This window comes from Mastomys coucha, unplaced genomic scaffold, assembly GCF_008632895.1.
Source record: "Mastomys coucha isolate ucsf_1 unplaced genomic scaffold, UCSF_Mcou_1 pScaffold4, whole genome shotgun sequence".
Classification (NCBI taxonomy): Eukaryota; Metazoa; Chordata; class Mammalia; order Rodentia; family Muridae; genus Mastomys; species Mastomys coucha.
Window position 1 is genome coordinate 36,855,860 of NW_022196910.1, and position 19,550 is coordinate 36,875,409.

Genomic DNA, 19,550 nt, shown 5'->3' on the forward strand with positions numbered 1-19,550 from the left:
TGTGTGTGTGTATGAGTGTGTGTGTGTATATGAGTGTGTGTGTGTGTGTATGAGTGTGTGTGTGTATGAGTGTGTGTGTGTGTATATGAGTGTGTGTGTGTATGAGTGTGTGTATGAGTGTGTGTGTGAGTGTGTGTGTGTGTGATGATTAAAAATGTTCTTCCTAGAGAAGAATGTATGAATGTATGACAACATGAATATCAGCAAAAATTAACATTTCAAGAGGGAGGGTTTAGATATCAATAGTCCAAATTATCAATAAGGATAATCTCTTATCCTGCCAATACAGGAAGTATTTTATGGTTTGAATATCATATAAGTCATTATTGGCTCTGGACAGAATAATTTTGGTGGAAGGGTGGGGATTGAGTATCATCCAGTGGGTTTAATGGTGATTCGTAACTGAAGAGGCTGAAAGAGTGCAAAAGAATTTTCTAGAAGTTATCTGGAAATGAGAAAACAGACAATAAGACACCCAGGATTTAGGACAGGATTTTACACTGGAGGAAGCACATATGTGCTTGAACCTGTTGATAAGTCAGGACATAAATAAATATAGATGATATTTAAAGAAAACAAGACTTAAAAACAATAAGCTCTTCTTCCATAGTATACCAAGGCATGGGAAAGGGTGTAAAGAACCAAAGAGGCATGATACTGATAATTCTTCATCTGATTCCTGGTTACTTTAACACTCCTGGTGATAGGAAATGTACCTTGTCACTGACCCTGTGGATAAGACCTTGATCCTAATGTATGTTGTATCTTGAATAGCAGATTTCTTTCTAGGCTTGATTTGCTTGAAATCAGATATGTATGTATTTATCAACTCTCTCTACCTACTAAATTCAACCTACTAGGTCAAGTAGAAAACAATTTATATGACTGGATACAAGTTCATAATTTAAAAATCAATTGCCAATGAAGGCTAATGGTCACAAAGGTTACAATTTTGAAAAAAAAATTACTTACTGTAAAAGGCAGTTCTACTGAGCATGCGAGACTTTCCTGTAACTAATGCCTAAATCCAATGCTTATTATACGGGATGACACCTGACACAATACCTTTGGGAGGATGGTCTGGGCCATTCAGAGCACCCTGAATGGCTGCCTGGGCAGCAGAGTTCTGGGCCTTCAGCATTTCAATGGTTTCCCGTAGTTCTATAAGTTCAGATTCCTGTGGAATGAGAAGAGTTTGGAAGTTTTATGTCTGGAATAAACAAAATGCATTTGCTCATAGTTTTTTTTTTTTTTTGTCAACTGCATTTGATATTGTGCAGCCCTAAACTCCTGAAGGAGTTGTACACTTGGCTGATTTTGTTAAATTATATCTAATTTTTTTGTTAGCTTAAGAAGGATTTTTAAGGAACCTATCCTATAAAAGTAATTTCAATAGTCCATAATCCTTAAAAGGGGAAGCACATAGCTGATCCCTTCAAAGCAATGCAAGTTAAATTATCACTTATTTTTGCCTTAGCAATACTAACATTGGATATTAAACATCAGTATTTCAACTTTGTATTTTTTTTTTATATTTCACTGTCCAGAGATACCCAATTTTAAATATTGTCTGAAATGCCTTGTACCCTGAAAAACTGATTATCTGTATTGAAGTGTAAATCATGGCTCTTGTTCTAAACTCAGTTCTTTGAACTGTCATCTTAATATGTTTGTATGGCATATTAATTCACCTTAGATATTTTTTCATGCATCAGTGAACAGAAACATTTACAATGCAAAGCCCTTAGATATTACATAATAAAGAATGTCAATATACTTTCTCACTGTCTCCAAGAATAAAGGGGGAAGCCTAAGTAATTTCATTGCATAAAATATCATTGTCTTACACACTGGAATGTCTGGTAACAATCTAATCTTAGTTAGATACTGCAATATCTAGAAATGATAGAGGAAATTAGAATAAATACACACTTGGTGACTCATGTTTGTTTACCATTTCTTTTTCTGAGAAAAAGTTTCACTTGTTGCCAAGGTAACAATACAACAACCCAACCTCCCAAGTGCTGAAATTACAATCTTGAGCATCATGGTGAATTTTGTATTTTACATGTCTATTTTCTTGACTATCTCATATGTCCCTGATAGATACTGGTTAGATTTAAAAATAAACTCGAGGGCTTTAAACAGTTAATAAATAAAAACTTTGTAATGTAAATTAGAAGGAAATAATTAAATTTATACATAGATATTAAAATAATCCACTGTACATATTTATTCCTCATAAAGGAAACATCATGTTGTAGACAATTTATAGCTTGGTTCATTGTAATTACTTAGTCTCCCCAACTTCTGTATCATGTCCCTTGCCCAATTAAGACAGGAAATTTTACTAAAACTTAATGTTTCTACTTGAAACCCTTGAGAGATAAAGTATTTCCTTGAAATGGATTCACATAATTTAAAAATTATTTTTATAACCAGTGCTTAGGTGAGTGTTAAATTTTAATTAAAGTCCTTGGGTTTGGAATCAATGATGCTTATACTGCAGATTTAAAAATCTGCTAAAATATTTGGCTCTGGCTTTACAGGAAGAAGTGGAAATAAGTTCATATGCAAATATCTAATAATTGAACTTAATTTTGAGCTAGCTGAGTTATTTAAGTTATTAAAGCTTTAATCTCTTCTAGAGAAATGCTTCTACAAACGTTTTTCTTTTCTTCCTTTCTTTCTCTATCTTCTTTCTTTCTTTCTTTCTTTCTTTCTTTCTTTCTTTCTTTCTTTTTTTTAGACAGATTTTTCTCTATCAAAACCTATGTGTCCTGGAATTGTCTCTATAGATCTTAAACTCACAGAGATTTCCCCTGCCTCTGCGTCCAAAATGCCAGGATTAAAGGTGTGCACCACTGTGTCTCTTTCTTTGCTATAAATTTATATAGGTGATTAAGAGTGCAATATTAATAGAGTGTTATAATTTTATAACATTGTATTATGGCCAAATTCCATGTGGATTGACACAATCATTCAAATATATACTCATTATTCATTGCATCTGTAAAATGTTATAAATAAAATCCACCCTCAGTTTGTCATTCATGCTACATCCATGACCTTTCTGAGAAGTTCATATGATGTTTACCTTTTGCCTTACAGGTCTAAGTGAAATATTCCCATGTTTGTGAACTCTTTCCCTATCAGAAAAAAATTAAAAGAGGTCTCTTGTATACCATTTAATATAATATCTTATGTAGTTGTTAAGAAAATATTCTTTTCAATTGATTTATGATTCAGTAAATACTCAAGTGATTGTATGAAAAGTTCTGGTCTACACTCAATAGAAGTATTTTTTCTTTGAAGAACAAAACTTCAACTTTAGTATTCACACCTTTAGTTTGTATAATAGTCTGGGCTTTTTTTTCAACTAGGGAGCAGGAGTTCTATATAAATACGACAAAACCTTCACAGCCTATTATAAATAGAAAGTCTCAACATGGCTAAGTAAATAGAAATATTTTCATTTGGTATCAAGGTAATCAAGGTTCACTTTCTTTCTTCCTCAGTAGTAGAGCAGAAATGAACATAATACCTTTTAAATATTTGACTAAGGTATAGAAACTTCCCAATATTATCCTAGTCTTCATTATTTTGGGTCATTGGAGTTGGTTGTCAAAACTATTGCCAAGTTACACTTTTTCTAAGATTTCCGTAATGCATCAAAATTGTAATGTTGCCTCCAAAGAGATATATCCTCTTTGTTTGTCTGTCTGTCTGTCTGTATATGTCTAATCTATCTATCTATCTATCTATCTATCTATCTATCTATCTATCTATCTATCTATCTATCTACCTACCCACCTGTCTATTTACTTGACTTGCGTCATGGTAATAAATTTGGTTAAGGACTATGGTCAATAATGAATTAGAAAGATAGCTATCTACAAAATCATAAACTAATTGGAAATGTCTTCAGATAGTCTGTATCTTGTTGTGGCCAACAGAAAATACTTAAGTCTAGGAGGTCACTGTTAAAACTTCATGAATATATTTGGAGAAATGTTTATGCAGAACAGTTCAGCTCGCCATGAAAAGCAGTCATTCAGAGTCCCCTTTCTCTCTTTAGACATATGAGAGAATGTAGTTCCACCCAATTCCACAGAGATTCTTGAGAATTAAGGTATCAGATCTTATTTCATTGTCCATGCCAAATTCCTGTAATGAATTCCAGAAATGAAGCCCTGACTTCTGTAGACCATATAAGAGTTTGTGCTTTTCTGTATTTTCTAGCTTTGTTTTGTAAAGCCATCTTGATGAACTTGTTGAACTTGATACCTCTTTGGATGGTTGGCATTATGCAGTGCAGGGTAAACACATTATAAAAATTGTACTAGAAGTGCTTTAAAACAAAGCAATTGAGTATTTCCTCCATACAAGCCTTTATAGTGTTCTTTCCCAACCTAATTTCCTAGCTCTATTTGGTCTCTTTCAAAATTTCTCATTAGTAAAGTTCCATTAACCCTCCTACAAGCTTGACAACAAATCTTGTGAACCAACTGAACCTTTCGGCAAGGTTCTTGCATTTGACACTAAATTTGTCTTTAATTCCTATTGATGTCACTTGGTTAATCTCATATTACACAGTTGTGGTTCCCTTGAGAACATTTTTCTCTTCCCAGCCTTCTATGTATTTGCCTCAAAATCTAGCTATTACTTTTTCTTACTGAAAGACCCTGTAGTGTTTACTGCTTATAATTTGGATGAAAAGACTTCCTCAAATCTTTTATGTTTTTAAAATTAAAGATTCATATTCATTTTGTGCTATGAAGCTTTAAGAGATATTGTCAAGTTCTAGAAATACACTTCTATTTGGAAAAACTGTCTGCACACAAAATAAGTAAAGACAAATCAGACTGTATCTTTAGTTTTCTGTGTTGAGTTCAAACATTTGACACTGAATGTTCTCATTTCCAAGATGAAAATTCATGGAAATCTATGTCAGTTACAGAGGTAAGAATGGCTTTAGAGTTAGCATAGTTGTCAATACATGAAACCCATCATTCTCAGAAGATATTTCTCTATCCTTCAGTGACCTCTAACAAGACTAGTCTAGCACAACTTAATACCTATACTCTAATGATTTGAGTTCAATGTCTACAAGCAACTAATTTGATCATCTTTGGAAATTTTTATTCCTAAATATTAGGGTGTCTTACAATAGCAAAGTTGAACAAGATCTCATAGTTGTATTAAAGTTTCATGTGTCTAAAACTGAGTATTTGCAGAATTTTTCCATCTTAATGATTGTATCACAGCTTTCCTTAGTCAAAATTTTGTGAGAAAATTAAGTCTCTTACAATGCCTTGGGTGACACCTCCCATCAATGCCTTGAATGACACCTCCCATCAATGCTTGAGTGTGACACCTCCCATCATTCTTTTGGCTACTTATGCTTAAGGCTGTTTTGTCTTCATGAAATACTACCTAGTATTTCCCTTGAATTAATCTTCTTCATCCTCCCTAACCTGAAAAGCTAGGATGGCCTGGTTCAAATCTTCTGAAAATACTCATGGCTTTGTAGGTCTACATCTCTAGTGGAGCCATAGTTTACAGCCTCCTGAGTTATTTTTATAAATATTTTCTGCTTTCTTGGCTATAAGTATATAAAAACAGTATTCTGCAGGCATGAACATTTGGCAAAAGAATTGGAGTTGTTTGACATCTGGAAGCAAGAAAAATTATTAGGATATTATTAAAAGCAGTTATTTTGGTGAATCAATTGAAATAACAGCTCTATGTACTTTTAATGCTATATGATTTCTAAAAGCATTCAATAAAGCTAGAACATGATTTGAATAATGGTTTCATTTTTATATTTCTTAAGTATGTAACCAAGCACATGTCTAAATCTTTGTCTTTGGTTCTTCATGTAGAAGTATCCATTCTTATTTTTCAATGATCTCATTCTCAGTATAAGTTTATTTACTAGAGTTTGATACAAAGCTGACTCATGTTTTACTTATATATTTTTAAACCTTATTAAAATTATGTATTTATGTATTTATTTAAATGTAGGATTACCCTGTCTGCATGAAACGTACATGCCAGAAGAGGGTATCAGATCCCTTTATAGATGGTCATGAGCCACCATATGGTTGCTGAGGGTTGAATTCAGGATCTCTGGAAGAACAGTCAATGTTCTTAACTGCTGAGCCATCTCACCTTCATCAGCCTCCATATATATGTGCATGTATATGTATTTATATATGTATATGTATATGTTTATCATCACTTGTTATATATCAGAATTAAAATTCCAGGGAAAATATAAGCATTAATAAGAAGATATATGTGTATGATGTCTAGTAAAATCAATGTGGATCTTATGTCTGCATGAACATTTTTATGTATGAATATTTCATATATGAAGAATTAAAAAATTCAAAATAAAATATATCTATAACCATTCTAATATATGAGAAACACCCATGTTCTTTCTGGAGTTTATATTCTAGCAGATACCTATATCTATAAATATAGATAGGTATAGCAAATAACTCAACTATTTTTTTAATCCACACATTTTTCTTCTTACCCCATAGAACTTCAATATAAATTTAGCGAAAGACTAAATGGGCAAACGCACCTTGGAACTCTGGGGAATGAGATTTAAACTATAGTTCTTTCTTGAGGCTTTTGCTCAGGATTGCTGGATCACCAGAGAGCAATATACCCCTTTTATCTTAGTTCCCTGAAGAAATGTCTTTCTTGAAATATGATTAAATGTTTTGCCCTCAGCTTTTAGAAAAATGTCTAAGTGAACAGTGCATTTTGTCTTTTGTTACTCTGTGACCTCAATTTAAGAACCTTGTAATACGTTTATCTTTAAATCCTGGGCCAAGATGTTAGCCTGTTTAATCTAAATTATACTCTTCTGGTCAGACAAAGAAAACAAAACCCACCAAGAAATCTCCTTTTGTCTCTCAGCTTCCTTGAAAGCTGGTTCGGTTTAAGGCTTTGTGGCTGAGCCCTGTGGTTCAGATACCTTATTGTATATATTCATCTGCTGGATTGCATTAGTTTCTGCTATTGAAGTGTGCTATAGTGCAAATCAATTTATAGATCTCTTCAAAGGAAAATATCAACACACAAACTTGAGGTACATAAATAATCACTAATGTTTGTGTTTCTATGCAGTTCTGAATTAAAGAAAAATTACTTTATGCTTAATTTAAATAGCAAAGTCAATTTCATACATATTTCTGGACAATTTAAATAATTATGGTGATATTATTTCAAGGAGATATATATGTATGTATATATATATATATATATATATATATACACATATATATATATATATGTACAAAAATTCTTGTAACAAGGAGTTAAATTTCAAATAGTTATGGATTATCCTCATGTATCATAAGTTAACCGAACTGTGTAATCTTACAGAATTCTAAAAGAAAATTTACTTGTACTCATATAAAAAAAGAGCTAAAGGAAATATGAAGGGATTATCAATTGTCACTATTGATTTTGCTTTCTTCAAGATAACACAATGAGCTGGGCGGTGGTGGCACACGCCTTTAGTCCCAGCACTTGGGAGGCAGAGGCAGGTGGATTTCTGAGTTCGAGGTCAGCCTGGTCTACAGAGTAAGTTCCAGGACAGCCAAGGCTATACAGAGAAACCCTGTCTCGAAAAAAAGCAAAAAAAAAAAAAAAAAAAAAAAAAAAAAAAAAAAACAACAAAAAACAAACAAACAAGATAACACAATGAATGTTAATCATCATTTTCAGAAATATACATGACATGAGCTAGGTATGAATTAGTTTATGTTCTTTGTTCACTTTTACACATGTATTTGTGCATGGTGTACATGCCTGTACATGTATGCACACATTTGTGTGTATGTTTATGTATGCATATGCACATGCATGGGTGGATGTTGATTATCTTTCTTGATTGTTCTTTATATACGTATTTTCTGTCTCTTGATTAACCTAGACATGGTCTGCCTACCCAGTTCATCCTTGGAATTGCCCTTTTCTGCCTTTGGCCCTCAATAGAATTATAAGTAGATTCTAATACCCATTTGACTCTTTTGCTCCATTCTGGGAGTTCTTTACTGTAGATCTCATATTTGCTTGATGCCTGATGAAAGATTTACCCAACAACCGTCCCAGTCCCTTAGGATTTTTTTAAAGGAAAAAATGTATAGAAATGTGGCATTTCTGGATTGTCTCAAAGTATATGATGTAATTGTAATATTTTGCTTATTTTTAATAGTGATCCTACAAGGTGCTTATTTATTGTTGTTGTTGTTGTGACTTTCAGAGATATAAAAGGGAAAAGTAGAATTATCTAATAGCTAAAGCAGTGAATTTGAGTTTAAGCTTTCTCAAGATTAGATAATTCTTAAAGAAAAATAGCCAGAAATTCTTGCTCAGTTTTTGGTTCCAATGTCATTAGATGTTCTTTCCTGCTTGGCTACTTAAAGGGCCTTATAATCCTATTTGCTGGGTTCTTATGGTAGATAGTGATGTATCAATCTACAATAAAGAAGAAAAGAGAAAGGATAGAAAGAAAAAAGGAAGGGATGAGAGGAGAGAGAAGAGAGAGAAAGGGAGAGGGAAGAGGCAGGGGAAGGGCACAAGAGATTAGAAGGGAAGAGAACAGTTTACGAGTTCAGAGAGGTTTCTAGTCGTTCCACTTTGAAGAACTTGGAGCATCATCATGGGCAACAGTCTAAGACCTCGAATAAGCTAGAGGACTGTTTTCTGGTTGTATTAGGTAATTTATATGAGGATATTAGATGATCTCCTTTTTAATTCATCAGTTAATGTATTTTCTAAAAACAAGTTTTATATACTTATAAAAGTTGGTAATACAATACCATGCAAAACCTAACTCAAACCTAAAGCTATATCTCTAGACAGAGAAAAGCACAGGCTGTAAATGTCTAAATATTCTCTGAACATAGATCTGTTCCAGAATCACATGAGGACAGGGATATCTGCCCACAATTTGTACATATGTAGCCTTTCTAAAGCCTTCCCATGAACTTCAAAGTCTATACTGGTTCCTGCCAACAATACATGGCGGTCAAGGACACTGATGTGGCAGCAGAGAAGAAAATTGGTCTTGCTAGGACAGTGGCCAACCTCTTTCTTGATAGATTAGAATATTTAAATGTATTTGCTACTACAAACTAAGTTCTTTTCCATTTTTAGTATTCATTATTCCATACTATATAATCCTTGGCATGGATTTTAAGTTTTTGATGTAACTGAAGTAAAGTTGCTTCAAATAAAAGCAGCACCACAGATGCCAACTAATTTTTATGTAAAAATAGATAGAATTGTCCCTGTCATAACTGATCTGGTCTAATATCTCTATTTTGGTGTCCTAGTGCTTTTCTAGCATCTTTCTTTGGGTATCAACTTATATCCATGGTTTATTACTAAGTTTATGGACAATGTATTTGTGAAAATTCTCTCAAAGGACAATTCTTGTTAACTGTATAGCAATTTGAGAGTATTTGAATTCTCCTATATAAAGCCTTCTTTAACATGTGGTATCCTTTTATAGCTGCAATTAAAAGTAAATAGACAGATCTGTATGACAGAACTTTGTGTGTATTCATGCCTCTATGTTCCAATATGGACAATCTGATCATGTCTTTAAATTAAAACTGGAAAAGAAATGCCACCATATTCTCATCATTTCAGGTTAGCACAGAAGGGATGCTCTGCAATGTTATTTTTTAAGATACTAAGGCCTAGCTGTTATTTAGCATTCTCTGAAGTAAATTACCTCTTTGCAAGCCTCAGTGGCAATTGCTAGCCATACCTTTTGTTCTGCTGTCATGGTTAGACTTTGCAAACGGCCAGTCATATTCCCTAAACTCTTTTCAAAAGCTGCTACAAGGTGAGCCTGCAGGAAAAGAAAATATAGAAAGATGGTTAAAATGTGTCAGAATCTCATGTGGATACGATAAAGCCCCTTCACTTTATAAAGTGTTTAATTTCAGCCATTCCAGCATTTTCAGTAATGTGACCATCACAGCTATTTCCCAGGGGAGCTGCTCCTTAACACGCATCTGCATTTTGCACTTTTAAACTTTGGTTTCCTAAACTCAAGTGTTTCAGTCTTTTGACATTTAATGTGAACTCGCCTTCCAAAAGGGGATGGTATTTTGCAAATAACAACACCTTCTGACTTGCACATCACGCAGCGATCTGACACCCAAAATACCGAACAAATTTCCCAGCTGCCAAGTTTTTAGAAAGAAAGGGCCCAAAAGGAGGTCACTGAAATAGTCAGCGAACAAATGCTCCTCATTTTTCCACTTCCGTGATGACCTTTGAAGATATTGTTAGCTCCTCTATTGTGCGGATGTTCTCCTTCAAGTGTCAGACATCTGCTGACAGCTAGAACATTATCTTTTCTCTTTTGCTACTTACAAAGAACTGCCTGGGAAAGAGTTGTCTTCACTCTCAAATCTCTGTAATAAAAGAACGTTTCCAGATGCCCCCTGCTTTTGATTTCCTTCAATTTAAAGAATAAGAGCTGGCCAATAGAAATATATATGGTCAAATTCAACTTTAAGCTTTGATGGATGGGGGATTTTATTTTAAATTTTAGAGAAGTACATACATTGTAGTATATAACCTTCACACTTATGATTAGGAATGGTTGATGAGACGGCTGTAAGGTAGGACATTTCCTACTATGTTCAACAGCATGGGGGACAAATTCTCAGTATGAAGAGGTGCCTCACCCATTCCTATGATTTCAAGAATAACTGCAGGCATACTGTCTCAAACTAATAATAATTTGCTGTGCTCCTAAAGGGATCTAAAGATTGAGTATTTTCTAATCTTAACATATAACAAACTAGGTCTGAGAAGAATCTGGTCAATTTTGACAAAAGTTTGATTTCTTTTTCTGGAGGAATGGTTTCTACAGAGGAGCTGAAAGGGTGAGGTGCCTCCTATCAAATGGCTAATAAAAATCTCCTAAAGTTACTACAAAAAAAAAATGGACATAGTACTATCTGAGGACCCAGCTATACCACTCCTGGGCATATACCCAAAAGATACTGCAACATGTAACAAGGACACATGCTCCACTATGTTCACAGCAGCCTTATTTATAATATCCAGGAGCTGCAAAGAACCCAGATATCCTCCAACAGAGGAATGGATATAGAAAATGTGGTATGTTTACACAATGGATGACTTCGTGAAATTCACAGGCAAATTGATGGAACTTGAAAACATCATCCTGAGTGAGTGAGGTAACTCAGTCACAAAAGAGCACACACGGTATACACTCACTGATAAGTGGATATTAGCCCAAAAGTTTGGAATACCCAATATACAATTCACAGATTATGTGAAACACAAGAAGAAGAAAGAGCAAAGTATGGATGCTTCAGTGCTTCTTAGAAGGGGGAACAAAAGACTCACAGGAGGAAATGTGGAGGCAAAGTGTGGAGCAGAGACTGAAGAAAAGGCCATCCAGAGAATGCTCCACCTGGGGATCCATCCCATATACAGTTACCAAACCTGGGCATTATTATGGGTGCGGGAAGTGCTTGCTGACTGACATGGCTATCACTTGAGAGGTTCTGCCAGAGCCTGACAAATACAGAAGTGGATGCTCTCAGCCAATCATTAAACTGAGCATGGGGTCCCCAATGAAGGAGTTAGAAAACAGACTGAAGGAGATGAGGGGTTTTGCAGCCCCATAAGGGGAGCAACAATATAAACTGGCCAGACCCCCTGGAGCTCTGGGGACTGGACCACCAACAAAGAGTACACATGAAGGGACCCATGGCTCTGACCACACATGTGGCAGAGGATGGCCTTGTTGTACATCAGTCAGAGGAGTGGCCCTTGGGCCTTAGGGTGTTCTATGCCCCAATGTAGGGGATTTCCAGGGCAGGAAGATGGGAGCGAGTGGGTGCGTGGGAGAGCAAGCTCATAGAGGCAGGATGAAGGGGGATGGGATAGGGAGTTTCCTGAAGAGAAACCTGGAAAGGGGAAAACCTTTGAAATGTAAATAAAGAAAATATTCGATTTTTAAAAAAAGAAAGAAAAAGAAAAAAGGATCAGGGCTCTGATGCTTATTAGCATAAGCATCTTTGCTCCTGAGGCTCATCAATGAGCTCCTCTTCACTGATTCTAAAATAGAGGAAAGAAGTTGTAGAAAATACTCCCAAACTTCTAGCCTCTTTGAACACTCTTCATTCTCTTGTACATTTACTGGGATCTTTCCTTTCCTGTGGTAAGCATTAGCTCACTTCTATGTTGGCTGCTTTCTTGTCCCTTTTTACATCTAAGCTTGTATGCCTAAGCACTTTGTTTTAATTTGATCAAGTTTAAAGAACACAATTAATATCATATAGCATTCATGACTTTTTCTTTTTAATATTACAGTTAAAATAAACCATTCTTCTTTCTGAATTTACAGTAAATTTGCCCATGATGGCCCTTTGTATTGATTATAATTTGGTTTTTCAAAATAATCCCACAATGCCCATAAAACAAGGGGTTAAATCCTAAAACTTAGCCTTGTCCCATGCCCCACATAGGGTACACTTTGGAAGAAAAGATTTCTATTTGATTTCAAAAATAATCCTGAACACTGTGATATTTTACTTCTCAGAAAGTAGAGAAAGCAAATGTTTAATATTGGGCTGTGGGGCCTTTAATGTATAAATTTGAAGAAAATAATTTTATAATTGGTACATATTTTGTCAATTTAATAGGAATTTAAAATATGAAAATGTTATAAAGAATAGATTATATGCATAAAACATATTGATTATATCTTGTGGTACTAAGAAATGGTAAAATATTTAACATTAGAATATTGTGTTGGCTAGTCTACATCGACTTGACATAAGACAAAACCTTCTGAAAAGGAGGAACCTCAAGTAAGAAACTTCCTCTGGGGCTGGCGAGATAGCTCAGCGGGTAAGAGCACTGACTGCTCTTCTGAAGGTCCTGAGTTCAAATCCCAGCAACCACATAGTGGCTCACAACCACCTGTAATGAGATCTGATGCCCTCTTCTGGCGCTGTCTGAAGACAGCTACAGTGTATTTATGTATAATAATAAATAAATCTAAAAAAAATTAAAATAAAATAAAAAAGAAACTGCCTCTGTAAGGTCTGGATGCAAACAGGTCTATAGAATATTTCCTTAACTAGTGAGTGTAGAGGAAGCGTCCCATGTGGGTGGTGCTATCCCTTGGTTGATGGTCCTGGATTCTATAAGAAAGCAGGTTGAGCAAGTCATGAGGAGCAGTCTAGTAGGCATCACTCCTCAGTGGTCTCTGCATCATCTCCTGCTTTAGGTTCTTGCCTTGTTTGACCTCCTGTCCCGACTTTCAATGTTAAAGATCAATATGGATATGTAAGCCAATTAAACCCTTTTCTCCCCAACTTCCTTTTTGGTGTTTCACTGAAGCAACAGAAACCCTAGCTAAGAAAAATATAAATTTCTAATCTCTATAAATTTGCTTTCTTACTAATTTTTCATTAAAGGCCTAATAATTGGTTGTTAAATATCATTTTGAGTCATGTTATTTTCAATGGAAAGTATAAAGTTAAAATTATATTAGAAAACTATCATTTTATTTTTACATCTTCTTGGCTTAGTTTATGAGATTAACTTTGTGAACTCAAAAGTAAGGACCAGTAAATTTCTCAGTAAATACAAAGAATGATAGAGGAACAAAGGGGTAAAGAGGGGACATTTTTTTCATCAATGATTATTTTTTTTATTACCCTGTATGTAAAACTCTGTGACTTTTAGAAGAAAAAAAAAAAAACAGAATTTTCAAGGTGATGGCAGAGGTTATCGGATTGTAACTGTTTGTAGCAGTTGCAAATTTTCTAAAATAGAGTACAATGTATTAATAAGAGATTAGTACAGAGTCTTGTGAGAGAAAGCATGGCCAGGCACTAAAACAGAGATGCCTAAACTGATGGTTAAGAGGAGCTGCTTTTCATAATGGTTATGGAATTATACTATATAATGTGATTCACACAAAGAAAATGACTGGGATTTTAACAGCAAGATAAAATGCTATTATATATAAAGACTACATTGCACATATTGACATGGAATAAAATAACCATTCATTTTATACATATCTAAATCTGTATAATGTATTATGCATTTAAGGATTTGCATTTGAAAAGTATAGTTGAAGTAAGTTCTACTCTTAATCATATGCAAAGTATTGTATTTCTCTGGTACTGTATAGAATTTCTAATCAGTGTTTCTCACCATTAATAGGTACAGATAGTCCAAGGAAATTGAGATAAACACAAAAGAAACAGCTGGATTATTTATGAAATACATTAAATCAAGCAAACCAATGGAGTACATTCTCAGAAAATACTGGAGCTAAGAAATGTTTAGTTTAAACTATTTATTTTCTGAAGGCAAAATTACCTTTTGTTTTATTATTATATTCATTTGGGAGTGTCTTTGAAAAATGTCAGCAATAGTGGGTTTTGTTTCATGTTTCAAAATTGTCTAAAGGACAAGACTTGTCAGGCCCAAGAAGAAAATAGAGAGGAAAAAGGAAGTGTCCATCCTCTTTGGCATGAACATGTGGCCGAGAGCTGCAGAGGAATCTGGATCATACAGGCATCCTGTGTACCAGCGCAGAGCTGGCGGGGATCTGGATCATACAGGCATCCTGTGTACCAGCGCAGAGCTGGCAGGGATCTGGATCATACAGGCATCCTGTGTACCAGCGCAGAGCTGGCGGGGATCTGGATCATACAGGCATCCTGTGTACCAGCTCAGAGCTGGCGGGGATCTGGATCATACAGGCATCCTGTGTACCAGCGCAGAGCTAGCGGGGATCTTCCTTTGCTTTCTTGTATTTGCTGGAGGGATAATGACTCAGAAGAGGCCAAGAAAGAGCATTTGTCATAATGACCTCGCTCTTTTCTGAGATGCTCTAGCAGAGTAAGCTTTCTATACAGTCCCTGATGGCTCAGTGTAACTGTTTCAGAGCAAGTCTGTAAGGAGTGAAGGCCTACTGTGTGCTGCACTGACTGGAAGTTTGTTGTGCCAGTCAAATGAAAAGAGTGCCCACTGGATTCCTTCCTGATTTACCACTCTGCTCCAGTGAACAATAGCAGAACTAGTTGAAAAAGATTTATTAATGTCAAGTCCCAGCATGGAATACACGGGTCACAAAAAAATGAAGTTAATAAAGTCAAGTCATTAGGATCTAACACTGGTGGTCATAGATTAAGAGTAAGTGAATGTTTTTTTAAATGATTATTAAACTGAAAAATGCTCATCAAAATCTGTCTTTGTAAAGGATACATACTGCACATTCATATGACAATTCTCCCATAGATTTCTTCATATTTAACAAAACACAAAGTTTATTTATAGTCTGAATAAGTTAATAAGTAAAGACTAATGTAGGTAGGAGTTCAGGTCATAGACTATATGACTTTTAATTAAAAGATATGTCTTTATTTATGAATAGAAATTGGAAAACAAAACAATAACAACAACAACAAAGCTAAATCAAACCAAATAAAACCTCTAGGACTGGATGTAGCTCAGGTGATGAAATGTTTGCCTCACGCTTGCCTCATGTATCCATCCCAAGTACCACAAAAGCAGACAAAAACACAGCAGTAAACCATAATCAACATGGATGAGTTGGTAGCTGAGACCTCCACAGCGCAGATGAATGCAATCCAATGTCACTGTGGCTTTTACACTGATCCTTGTCTTCTGCCTACAAATTCAGAACCTAAGCAGTTCTGTATCATTGTAGAAGCAGCATAAAATTTACGATTGTCTCAAAACTATCTCTTTACTATATAAGTTAGAGAACCACAGTGGAAAGAATATTATTTTCTAGCAAGAAAAAAAAAAAAAACCAACTGTATTCTAAATGTTAAGCATCTCCTGACAAGCTTTATGAACAGTAATAGTCTATCTCAAATTAATATTATTTCCCTGGAGTTAAAACATAGTGTTAACTTGGACACAGAGCTAAAATCAATTCACCGTGAGTGAAATGACTTATTTCCTGTGGATTCATATCACAATGTCATACACTGTGGTCCTGCACCTGTTCATTTTTGATAAGTCATGCTTGGTCTAGGAAAAAAAATATCTCCTTGGAGGAGCAAAGAGGCAACAGTGGTAAGAGAGGGAGAAGTCCAAAGCCACACAGCAGGAGCGAGCTAAGAAGACAGAGGGCATATGGCAGCGTAGCAGGGGTTTCTGCACCCGCTGCTGTGCTTCTCACACTATCGCTCCTCGGGACTGGGCACAATGCCACATGCTCTCCCGTGTTATAGCTGCGCTACTCCAATTCCTCCTGAGAATGGGGAAAGACGTTCAATAGAAAAAGGTTAATGTAATTGGTAGTCTTTGTTGTCTCTGTCTCACAAATGTTAGATGCTTTAGTGCCAGCAAATGTGAATTCTTCTAAGCTGCTCTAAGAAGGCAGTCAACACATCTTGAGAGAGCTGCATTTAATGGAGCCAAACCATCCTATTTAGATTTGAGTTGTTTTACTTTAGACTGTATTATAGGCTTTATGAACTGCTGAAAGAGACTGGGCACAAGAATATTATGTCTTCCAAAGTCAAATACTGACAGCCCTTATCACGTTTGGCTTGAGAAAATTTCCTGCTTGTGGAATGGCAAAAGTAAGACACGAAAAGAGGTAACATTTGTAATCCTTATTTTAGTTTGTAATTTTCTAACATCCACACTGTTTGTTGTTGTTTTTGTTTGTTTGTTTTGTTTTGCTTTGTTTATTTTTCCATACTGTCACTCATCTATTGGGATTCATATTCTATTAGTGAGTGGGGAGAAAGTTTCATCTTCATGTGAGTTCTCCCTTCCAGTACCTTACATTGCATAAATTACGAACACTTCAAATTTGTTGATAAGACCATTGCCTCTAATGAGGCAAAACTTTGTTCTGATATTAACAATAAAAAGCAACTTACGTTTGCTGACAGCTGAGATGTAAGGGTGGCCACTTTCTCCTGGGAGGCAACCAGTTCTCTCCGTAGCTTATGGATTTGCTGTGCAATTAAAAAGTCCAATATGCTCAATGAGCCATTAAAGAGAAGGCTTTATTACAAGAAACTAAGTATAGAAAAACACAAATGACTCACTAACAACTCCTTAAAGAGAGGTGAATGCCAGCTATATCACGGCTCACAAGTGCTACTTTATGGAGAGAGGACTGAATTGCTAAACCTTCCATGTTGGGAAATAAAATCTGCTCATCAAACTATATAATTGGTTCAACTTGTAAGTCCTGTAGGATTCATGAAATAGTTCACTGCCTCTGTGGATTCTGTTCCTTCTAAAACATTATTGTGATAAAACCTCAAGCATAAAATAATATTTAAAAATTCATATACATCTACACAATTTTCTTGATTTTTTTATGTAAATGATTCACCTTGCAATTTTTCTGAAAATCTCAGATGCATATCACATGCATTTTAGTTTTCTATATTTTATAAGAGTTTTCAAAAGTATAGTGTATCATGTAATAAACCAAACCTTGATTTAAATATGTAATGAGCCCATATTTGAAAACATTTTTTTTTCTTCTTGAGATAGAATATTATCATGTAACCCAGGCTGTACTCAAACATGCGATTCTCTTGCCTCAGGTTCTGGAGTGGAAGAATTATAAGCAGGTATCACCATGCACAGTAAGAAATAATTTTATGGGATGGAAACTTAATGGAGAATAGATAATTTCTAGCTAATAATTTCTAGAATGACTTTATTCACTGACCTACTATAAGCTCTGAGAAGAAATATTTTATAAGTATTCAAACTATAAAATAAAGGAGAATATAGTACACTTACTACAAGAGAAACATGACAAAATAAATATGAAGTGGTTTCCTTAATATGGTATTTCACTTTAATATCACAGACATATTAACATCATATCATATTTAGCATTTTAGTCAATCACATCTCATGTTACCAGTAATCATAAACAGTGTTTAATATGGTAAACATTATAAGCATATAAAAATTGCTTCGGCAAGTATATTCCTGGTCTGAAGAGAATCTAGTCCTATAGATGCCAAATATTCCACATGGATGCTTCCCTTAAAAAACAAGTCTCTTATTCTTAGAGCTGGACAATTTTAATGCTTTCTGAGGGTGAAAGGACATTTTGGACACAGACCATTAAATGTATTTTCCCCTTCTATACTATATATATGTATATATAGAATATATATATGTATGTATATGTATAAACAGTGATCAGTATCAAGAGGAGAAAAAGGGGTGATGTATGTCTTGATGCACAAATAGTCAACATTTATACAATTCTCTGCATACTGCCATAAAAGAGAGGCAACCATCAATAGCATCTAGCTACAAATCTTATGACCTATAACAGTGATATGCCTGAAAGATGGATTAATGCAATAGTGGCACAGATGTTACGGAAGTAACCAACCACTTCTTAAAATTGGATTGTAGGCCCCCACTCCATTAGATGAAAGCCAGACCCAACAGGCCAAGAACGTGTGACTAAATAGATCATGGGCCTACGGCCCATAATTTTTCAGAATAATCATAGCAATAAAATGGCCTCTAATGGCTATGTCCATACATTAGTTCTTTACTCAATCCTCATAAAAGAAGATTCTTGCAGTAGATGGGAATTATTAGCACAGAAACCCACAAGAGAAAAATAGGCTGAGTGTGAGAGACTTTTGAACACTTGATCCTAAAGAGTTGTTTTCATCAAAATCCTCTTAAGTTTCAGAGAATAGAGGAGAAGAGGAGGCAGAAAGATTGTAAGAGCCAGAGGTGATATATGACTCCAAGACCCAGTAGGAATGATACACTTAGGCAGCATGCACAGAGCCTGCACAGGTTCAGTCCAAACAAGGTCTCACCCAGCACTGCGACAGGGAGGTCAACATGGGGCCCTCCCCATATACAATTTCAGTAAGTAACAATTTTATTGTTATTTCCATTTTTAAAATGGAAATACACCTCAGTCCCAGTGAACATCTGGACTACTTTCATATATCTATACTGGGGTCATTTCATCCCAGAAAACAAAGCATCTTCTATCTTTTAGACCAATACAAACTGAAAGAGGTCTTCCCAACTTAAAGTTTTATTATATAAGTCTTGTTTCTGTAACTTATAACCTGGAAGACTGCAAATCAATTTACAGTACTTATTTCAAAGCTCACGACCTCCTGTGAGCATAAATGACAAAAGGAGGATTGAATAGCTACTACTAAGAAACTCAGGCACATTTCCAAACCTCAGTAGCTGTCTCATGACCCAAACTAAAAGCTCTGTCAGATCTATGTGATGAGAAACAGTTTTAGCTTTAAAAAAAAAGAAAAAAGAAAAAAGAAGTGTGTCATCTATACTCTCTCAGTACTTTTGTACCTATTTTGGAACAAATTTTACACTGAAACAGTGGTTCTCAACTTTCCTAATGCTGCGATCCTTTCATACAGTTCCTCATGTTGTGGCAACCCCCAACCATAAAATTATTTACTTTGCAACTGAAA

At 35.1% G+C, this 19,550-nt stretch overlaps 1 protein-coding gene across 8 annotated transcripts in view; it reads right to left on the minus strand.

The window, feature by feature from the left end:
* The window catches only part of Nav3 (neuron navigator 3), a 747,532-nt gene that overhangs the window by 41,969 nt on the left and 686,013 nt on the right, over positions 1-19,550 (minus strand). For all 8 annotated transcript variants that reach the window (XM_031349800.1, XM_031349802.1, XM_031349801.1 and 5 more), the window contains 3 exons: positions 16,977-17,054; positions 9,806-9,889; positions 1,066-1,177 (listed from right to left, as the gene is read on the minus strand). In XM_031349800.1, coding sequence (XP_031205660.1) covers positions 1,066-1,177; positions 9,806-9,889; positions 16,977-17,054 — 274 coding nt within the window. The remainder of the gene's footprint in view (positions 1-1,065; positions 1,178-9,805; positions 9,890-16,976; positions 17,055-19,550) is intronic.